Source organism: Leucopleurus acutus (assembly GCF_964270905.1).
Source record: "Leucopleurus acutus genome assembly, chromosome: 7".
Lineage (NCBI taxonomy): Eukaryota > Metazoa > Chordata > Mammalia > Artiodactyla > Delphinidae > Leucopleurus > Leucopleurus acutus.
In genome coordinates, this window is record NC_139150.1 from 30,535,165 (window position 1) to 30,544,659 (window position 9,495).

Genomic DNA, 9,495 nt, shown 5'->3' on the forward strand with positions numbered 1-9,495 from the left:
TTTCCCTCAGCTTATCCATTTTTGTTGGCAGATTCCCTTCTGAAATCCCTTATTTTGAGAAGGAGCTAAGGCAACACACCCTCATGGCTTACTGGGCCCATGTTTCCTGTGGTACCTCCCTACAACCCAACACCCACCTATAACCTTTCAAACGCAGTGAGTGTTTGAGGGCTCACAGCTGTCACAACTCTTCTGAATGGTCTAGTGGAGTACTGAACCTCAGCGTTACAAAATTGTCCTGTGAAAGCTTTTTAGTGTTAAATTCAGTTAACTCACTGGTCGCCTTACCCTCTAAGGCTGAGGAAAGCTTGCAAACCACAATCAAAACACTCTAGAGGCCAACAATATAACACATTCATTTCCTCCAATTAGACACCATATCTGCCATTCAGCACCTATCACCTTGCATTCATAGGTGGCTCAGAGCCGCATGTCAATCATCAGAGCACTTGTGATGCTGCCACCTAGAGTATGTCGTGGAAGCCAGCTTTTGCTTATTCTTCTATATTATATTCCCAGATATATGGACAAAGCTCTGGAGAAAACCAGATTGGCTAATTCTATTTGCCTGATTTCTGAGGTTGCCTGGACATTCTAAGAAAATGTGTTGATGCCTAACTCCCAGGTTTTCCCCACTATGAATCATTCCATGATCCTAGAGTTAGGTCCGTTGGCTCAAAAACTCTCTCCCTCTTTTTTCTTTGGAAGAATATCTATGCAAATACCTTTATCTGCCGCAACTTGACATCCCTCCCCTATGTTTCTTATTTATTGAGTGAATAAAATAATAGATAAATGAATGAATTACTAACATATGGGTTTGAGGAAAGGCCTGGGGAAATTATGAGCCATGGTATGAAAAGATTTTGCTCTTTTCTTTAAATCAGAGGAAAAAGGTAGATATTGCAAAAGACTATATATATAGTCCTTAGTTTATTCAACATGTGATTTCATGTAAATTTTGGTCTGTCCTTCACTCCACTGGGTTTCCAATACACCTCCTCTTTTCTCTTTCCTCTCACCTCAAGATATACAAAAATTGTAAACCATATATATATACATACAAATAACACATGCCACAAACAAGATTGTTTTGAAATTATTCAAACTCAATAGTAAAAGATTTGAAGGAAGAATTAAAGGGAACTGTAAGGCTAGAAGGAAAACTATATCCACACCTTTGACCCAGTGTAAAGACAATGGAGCTGTAAGTGAGCTCATTATAGAACTTTTACCCAGCCCAGGGCACAGGAAAGCTGGGCTGTGGTACTCCCTGCTCATTTATATGGGCCTTAAACCATGAGAAATGTTAAAGAACTGCAGAGTGGTTTGGAATGTGTTTGTGTGTTTTAATGGCTCGGAGCACGTATCAATCAGTTTTTGCTGTGTGAGAAATCATCTCAGTTCATAATGTTTTAAACAACAGCTAGTTGCTTATGAATCTATGTGTCAGCTGTGCAGGCTACTGATTTGGGCCAAACTTGGCTGATCGTGGTCACATTTGCTCCTGTGTCTACAGCCAGCTTGGAGAAAGGAGGGAGAAGCAGAGGGCTGGCTGGTCTAGGATGGCCTCAGCTGGTCAACCGGGAAGACTGGGGACTCTCTCCGATGGTCTGTTATCAACCACCAGACTAGTCTGGACTGGTTCCACTGTAGCAGCAGGGTTCTGAGAGAGGCAGTGGAAGTGTGCAAGACTTGGAACCACCACCTGCCACTTCTGCCACTTTCTATCGGCCAGAACAAGTCATGAGACCAGGCCAAATTCAAGGGGGAGGGAAAGAAGACTTTCCCCTGGAATCCCCCTTGATAAGGGTGAGTTGCTAAGTCACAGTGCAGAGGGATATGGATGAAAGGAAGAACGAAGGATTAGGACCACTTTTGCAATGCACACAGGGCAAAATGAAACAGGATCACCCTAGTTAAGTCCTTGTGTTTTTGTTCTTATCCATGTAACTGAATCAACACTTAATTATCTCTCCCTTTTCCCCTCCCCTGCAGGTCCTTCCCTTCTCCTCCTGGTTAGTAAGAGTCCAGGAATAGATTATTGATTCAGTTACATGGATGGGAACAAAGACACAAGGACTTAATAGAGTGTTTCTATTTTGTTTTGCCCTGTGGTAGATTGCAAAAGTGGTCATAATCCTCCTCTGCCTCCTCTTCCACCTTCTCCTTCAACAAGGCTAGAAGAAATTAGCAGCCATGTGCTTAGGGCTCTAATCTCTTCTTACAGCAAGAAGCTCTTCTCATTGCATCTGTCAAAGTGTATTTCAGAAACCAGACCCCCTCTTCCTGTGCCTGGTCAGCAATAACTCTTTTGCTGTCTACAGCCATCTCAAGGATGGTGGTAGCTGGCTCGACACGAGCCTGAAAGAGGATCTATTTCAATTTGACTTTCATTATTCCAGCAAGAACTTCAGGCTCTCTTGGGTCTTTTTTTTTTTTTTTAAGCTTCAGACCTCAACTGTCATTCTCAACTCACAAAGTCATCCCTATACTGGGACACTTTGGGCTGAAACCTGCAGCTTGTATGCTTTTATTCTCCTCAAACTCAACTAGTAAACCTCAGGGTTGTCCTGCGGGGCTAAGGATGAGTCATATTAGAGTATCTACCAGCAGGACCATGCTTAGAGTCCAGCAGCTGAATAAACAGAATCTCATTTCTACTGAAGCATCATCTTCATAGCCATGAACTGTTTCAAGTCAGTGCGGCTTTCTGAGCCTCACTGGCAGGAAGAGAATAGAAAAGCATCTAAGGTTCTTCATAAAAGAATGTGCCATAACCTGGCCCATCAGCCCTCCAGGTGCAACACACCCATTCCGGTTTCAGGACAGCATGAGACTTGATGAATCACTGAACAACAGTTGAAAAGAATTGCATTGGCTCCTTTTATTCCCCTGACACTCCAGCAGGCAGTCTGTCCATGGTTTTGTGACTCCATCTCTATCTGCGTACCCAGTTCCGTATTACTCACAAGGAAGTAGCTAAAAGATGGGGAGAGCTGCAGAGTAGAAAGTCAATCTAAAGTGTCTCTTGGTTTCCTAGGTCCAATGTGGGACCCTGTCAGCTCACTGTGTGGAATACGTCCAATCTGAGTCATGACAATCGACGAAAATACATCTTCAGTGATGAGGGGGGACAAAACCAGCTGAGCCTCCGGACCCACCAAGACATCCCTCTCCCACCAAGAAGAAGGGAGCTTCCTGCCTCGCTGACCACCAATGGGAAAGCAGACTCCCTAAATGGGGCTCGGAACTCAGTGATGCAGGAGCTCTCAGAGCTGGAGAAGCAGATTCAGGTGATCCAGCAAGAGCTGCAGCTGGCTGTGAGCAGGAAAACGGAGCTGGAAGAGTACCAAAGGACAAATCGGACTTGTGAGCCCTAAGTGGCCACGCTGCTCTCTTTTCTCAGTTCCTGGCCTTCTTCTGAGCCCTTAAGACACTTTGTAATGCTCTTTTGTAACTGCTGACCAAGGTGGGGGGAAGCTGAGGTCTGGGTCTTCTTAGAGGTCAAGTCTGCTCTCCCTAGCCTGCAAAGCAGCAGCCAGCCTTCTCAAGCTCATTCCTAGGTCTCCAGGGTAGGAGTCTTCCTCAGAGCAGGAATCTTACATTAGTCAGAAGTAAACACAGTGTGAGGGATCTGTGAGTAACCAGACAACCCCAGCTCCTGTTAATCTTTTCACCTGGTGCCACAGTAACATTTCTGGTTTTTAGCCCTTTCTCTGCACTATCAACAAGAGATAAAATTGTTACTCATACCTGTGTCTTACTGGGTTGTTGGTTTTAATCTTAGTATAGAGCGGGATTATTCAGGGTTGTGACTTTTGCTATAACTCCCCAGTGTAGATTTGTTCCACAGTCTGAATGGGGAGCCAGGGAAGAGCTAGAGAAGCTTAGGACAGGAAGGTGGGTACTTAGAAAACTTAACTGAACTCATTCACATCATAGCAGGCCAAGGATTGATTGGATCAGGCAAGAGCCATGTTTTTGAAAGGGTCCTGGATCTCCAACATCATCCTGACTAACATTTGGTAGGAACATGTTTACACGCCACTATGAAAGGGAACAGGGATGTGGTGAGCGGAAAGAGCACAGGCAGAAGAGGCATTAAAATGTATACCATGCTTTTCAAACAAAAGCTCTGGGCCAGAAAAGCAATTTCGCTAAGGAATGAATAGGCCCGTACTTCTAATCTAATTAAGCATCTCCACTATAGTGTGTGCCTTTCAGAAAGGAAAGTGAGAAAAGCAAGGCAAGGATGTGGCCTTAGGATGAAACTGGGATATTCCTGCTAATTGCCTGCACAGGACATGTGAGCTGGCACCGTGAGTTAAGGGAAGATGTCTGCAATCCATATATTTGGCTATTTTCAGATCAGCAGTCACCTGTGTCTTAGCTATAGGAATCCCAGAAGTGAACTTCAAGCCTGTGAACACCACAAGCTTAAACATTCAGGAATGTGCCCTGTGCTTTTCATATCTATATGGATCACTAGCAAGTCAGTCTTGCAGCCTCACACCCCCTCATCTGTGAGAAACTGTGAACAGGCACTGGTCCCTCTGATTCTCCCCCAAACCCCATCTAATGCCCCCAAGAGATTGATATGAGTAAGCTGTTTCCCCTCTGCCTAGGCATCCCTTTTCCAGTGTGCAAAGGCTTGGACACGCAGAAAGGGAAAGGGGTACATGAACTATAGAACTTCAGTTCTCAGTCACCTAGGAACTCATTAGGATGCTGACAGCATGAGATGGGAAAGGGGGTGGATGTGGGCTCAGAAACCTGTTACCAACACTCCCAGGTGACTGACATGCGGCCTAAAAATTACTCTTCGAGAAACATTGTTCTAGAAATTTGGCTGCTCCAGGCATGGGGAGAATTGAGAAGAGCCTTTCAGCACACACCTGATGATTCACGGTCCACACAGCCACGCCCACCCCAGGACACCATGTAGGACTAGACTTCCTTGTCTATCAATTAATTGCTTTATCTTCTCAGTTGCTTATCATCTTTGCTCCACCCCAGTCAGTTTGAAGGCCTACAGAGTTCTCAGCACCGTGCCAAGCACCGTGCTCTGTAAGCTGCAGATCATTGGGAAGGCTCCTCAATCACAAAATTTCTTCCCCTACTTTTGGATGCAGTCCCTGCATTTCCACCAAGAGCTGCCCAGTCCCCCAAGGAAAGATAACACTTTAAGCTGCAATTAGATAAGACTCCAGCAATTAGCTGTCTGAGAAAACCCTGGGGTGGATATAGGCTTAGAGATTCTGATGAGGGAGGTGGACGGGTTCTAAAGTTAGACTTCATCAACCTCACAGATGAAACAGTTCAATAATGAGGGAACAGTGATCCCTGGAAACAGAAAGGACAGCTCTGCTTTGAAATGCCCATCCTCCCATGTTCTCACCCCAGACAAAAAAGTAGGTTTGCAACTGCCTTTGGAAGATTATGCCCCTTAGCCATCCCCACCCATCTGCAACAACTAAAGATGCTCTAGAGACTCTGCCATCATGCTCTGCACCCCTAACCTCTGCGCAGCCTGGAAGGCTGACGTATAGGTGTACCTCAACTCACGTAACAGCCATGCTCCTAATGTTGTACCTGGACATTTTTTATAACTCAGCTCAGATTCTGACTGTACTTGAGAAGTTGGCTATTTAAAGGAACCCAGAGGTGAATTCTTTTGTAAAGAATCCTTTTGTAATGCAATTAATTATCCCGTAATGTATTTGTTTTGTAAGTTTGGATTTTTGTATATCAGGTTTACCTTAAGCTTCTCTACTGAGGCATTCTGAGCAGTGGTGATAACATGCCAGATCACCCTGCCTATCCACAAACATGTAGATGACCAGGGCATGGCTCCTCGAATATCTTCTGAGGAACTACTTGGCCAAAACTGCGGCCAGGAGGTGGCCAGAAGCAGCAGGAGCTGAAAGCAGGCTTACTGCCGTCAGCATTGCTTGAAATGCCCCCATGTTCTGGACAAAGAAAAACAAAGCATAATCGCTTGTGTTGAAATGATGCAGTCTTCAGGTTAAGTAGGAATGGAAATTGAACAGTGTTTTGCAATTTGTGAAACAGTGTGTTGTGTTTTGTAAAAAGATTTCATGAAATGGTGGGTCCTTTGAAAACCTTCCTTCCTGTTCTGTTCCACCTCTGTTCTCTCAACTCCCCTCAGGCTCAAGAAACACAAGGATCAGAGAAGTCTTCAGGTGGAGGGTGGTTTTCTGGTAAAGAAGGAGATAAGGGATGCTACCTTGCCTCCTATTGTGGGCTTCTCTTCCATGAGATCAGGAAGACCTCCATTTTTTTTTTTTTTAATTTTAATTTTTGGCTGTGTTGGGTCTTCATTGCTGTGCGTGGGCTTTCTCTAGTTGCGGCGAGCAGGAGCTACCCTTCATTGCGGTGCACCGGCTTGTCATTGTGGTGGCTTCTCTTGTTGTGGAGCACGGGCTCTAGGCACACGGACTTCAGTAGTTGTGGCTCATGGGCTCAGTATTTGTGGCTCGTGGACTCTAGAGCACAGGCTCAGTAGTTGTGGCGCATGGGCTTAGTTGCTCCGCGGGATGTGGGATCTTCCCGGACCCGGGCTCGAACCCATGTCCCCTGCATTAGCAGGTGGATTCTTAACCACTGAGCCACAGTGCTGAAAAAAGACCTCCATTTTTTTCCAAGCTCTGATGCTAGGAAATCAGGTGCACAACAAGTCCACTATCACACTCCCCAAACCTGTTTTCCAAGGGGGAATTCCTGGCACAGGAAGCATATAATAAAGTAGGACTGGGCAAGTTGGAACAGATAGGGCTATCGGTTCATGTAAATAATGAAAATAAGGGCCCCAGAGTGTGGATGCCCAAGGTGGAGGAGCAGGGGGATCCCTCCAACAATTGAAGACAAGTTGGAAGAATGACTGGGACAGACAAGTGAGGCAGCCACAGGGACCCAATCATTCGAGGTCTTTAAGGTGCCTGGAGGTGACTTTCCATTATCCACGGATCTTGCTGTTGCACAAACCTCATATGGGAGCTGCTGCTTCTGTGCCAACCAGATAAGCCGTAAGTGGAGCAGCTGCTGAGCAGGACAGAGCTATGTCATCTGGGCAACAGACTTCTCAGTGATGGTGCTGGGTCTGTTAGAGCCTTGGAGCTAGTGACCACTTCCTCGGTATGGATAAAGACTTAAGGGGAAAGAAACCATTAGCCTCTCTTCCTCCCAACTCATATATTTGATAGGCAAACCAGAAAATCCATCCAGTCTTCAGAAGGAACTGCTTTCTAGTCATCAGATCCACTTCACTCTGCAGTGTTCAATTATTCCTTTCTTCACCCACCCACACCCATCTAATCCAGGATTCCCTCATTCTTTAAGTTTAGTTCCTAATCGTTTTATGAAAATAACGTACCTGTAAGTATTTTCTTAAGGTTTGTAAAGTGTTTGCATTGTGTCTTCACTTTAATGTGTTTGCAATTGCTCCGTTCCAGGAAGAACTGAAACGCTGTCTTGTGAGCATGAGGTGAACAGGCTGTTTTGCTCCAGCCACTTTTCTTGTACAACCACGTGGATGGACTAGATGTCCTCAGGCCTTTTCCATTTTCAGTTTCTATGACTGTGGAATAAATGTTGAGATTAAAAACTTCACTTCCAGAAGTACTGCTGGCATTGTCTTTGGGGACTCAACTGTTGACATGATACCAGCCCCTTCCTAACAGGAGACCCAGTGATGCTGTGACTTATGCTTACTTCTTTGGTATAGTCCAAAGCGACACAAAACGTGCTGAGCAAACTCAGAGCCCTGGCATCATGCAGTTAAACTGAAATAGCTTCATCTGAGACATTCTAGGAAAAGCCACACTATTAAGAGATCTCTAAAAAACTCTGCTCCAACCACCTCATTTAGTAATTCAACAAACATTTGTTAAAGAATTTATATTTATGTGCCAAGTGCTGGAGACCATCATAAGATGGGCATGGTCTTTAACCTCAAGGACCTTCTCGTCTGTCCTTTTCACAACCTGTAAACTGATACTACTATATATAATAGCTGACACTTATTGAGCACCTATTTTAGTAACTGTGATCTCATTTAATCTCCATTAAAATTCTGTGAGATTGGTACTCTAGACCTAGTCTAGAGTAGATAAGCTGGACCTCTAGTTTATAGATGGAAAGACTAAGGGTCAGGGAATTATGTGAGCTGCCCACAGTCCCACAGCTAATAAGAGTAGTGGCAGAGATTCATACGCAAGCAGTGCAATTCCAGAACAACCATACTATGTTGTCAGAATACTGATTATTTCCTTACAACTTCCCCTTCTTCCTCTAACCCTCCCCCTCTCTAGTCTTTCTGCCATACTGCCTCCTGCCCATGCCTCAGCCTGGTCCCCAGCTCCACAGAAAGCTCACGTGGTAACTGCACCTGCCATGGTCCACTGAACTCCACACTGCAGCCCTTGAGTAGCACAGAAATACTGTTTCAGGCATCTTTTTGCTTTCTAGTCCAACCAAGAACTGGTGCAAACACAGCTGCAAATCACTCAGCAGTCCTGCAGTCTCAGGCGTTTTGCGATTAGCTGCTGGAAAACTTGCTGTCATGAATCTGCTAGCTGGATGGATGCATTCTTCCCACACAATCTTTTGGCATATACCCAAATCAAATACTACAAAAATATAGACCTACTATATAACCTAGTTCAACCACCAACTTACCAAAGTCTGTTGAGCATCATTAAGTCATTCATTTTTTAGATGCTTATTCTGAGCCAGGCATTGGGCTGGCTGCTGGAGATAAAAAGACATAAAGCAGATTCTGATCCCATGGAGTTCAGTCTAGTGGGGAGACACAAACTGGGAAAAAAATGTGGCGTGTACTCTGATAAAGAAATGCACATCAGGTACTACGGGAGCAAAGAAGACACTTTTTCCCTTTTTCCTGTGTGTGTGTGTGTGTGTGTGTGTGTGTGTGTGTGTGTGTGTGTGTGTGTGTAGTGTGCAGTGGAGAAATCGAGTGGAGGGTAATAGGCATCCCAGGTTAAAAAAAAAAAAACCAGCACGTGCAGTTCTGGAGTTGGGAAACTATGGCAATCAAGGCACTTAGGAACATCAAATAGTACAATATGACAGAAACATAAAGCACAAGGTGGGTAGCAAGCTATCAGGCCTGGAAAGAGAAAAGCAGAGACAAGATCACTGTGCTAAATTGGATTTGTATCCCAAAGACTACAGGAACCATTCAAGGATTTTAAGCTGAAAATGGATTTGTGAGAAGATCGGGATCCTCACCACTAGGTGGACCTGGCTGTCATTCACATGCATTTGTTTGTAGGGCAGTGAGCAAATGAAGTTAACCTTTTGATGTTCTGGAATGACTTGGCCGTGGCATCATTTAACAGGGACAGGTGGACTTAGAGACAGACAGACACAGATAAACACACATGGCCTAGATTCCAAAGAAAATGTCAGTCTTGTTTTTCCTAGAAAGAAAATGTAGAAGAAAGAAAAATT

General features: G+C 44.7%; 1 protein-coding gene across 1 annotated transcript in view; it reads left to right on the forward strand.

Moving 5' to 3' along the window:
• Positions 1–3,383, forward strand: part of GRIN3A (glutamate ionotropic receptor NMDA type subunit 3A) — a gene marked incomplete at both ends in the record, with an annotated part of 146,655 nt that extends 143,272 nt beyond the window's left edge. Inside the window, one exon of the mRNA XM_082843193.1 lies at positions 3,044–3,383. Coding sequence (XP_082699319.1) covers positions 3,044–3,383 — 340 coding nt within the window. The remainder of the gene's footprint in view (positions 1–3,043) is intronic.
• Between the last annotated feature and the right edge of the window lie 6,112 nt (positions 3,384–9,495).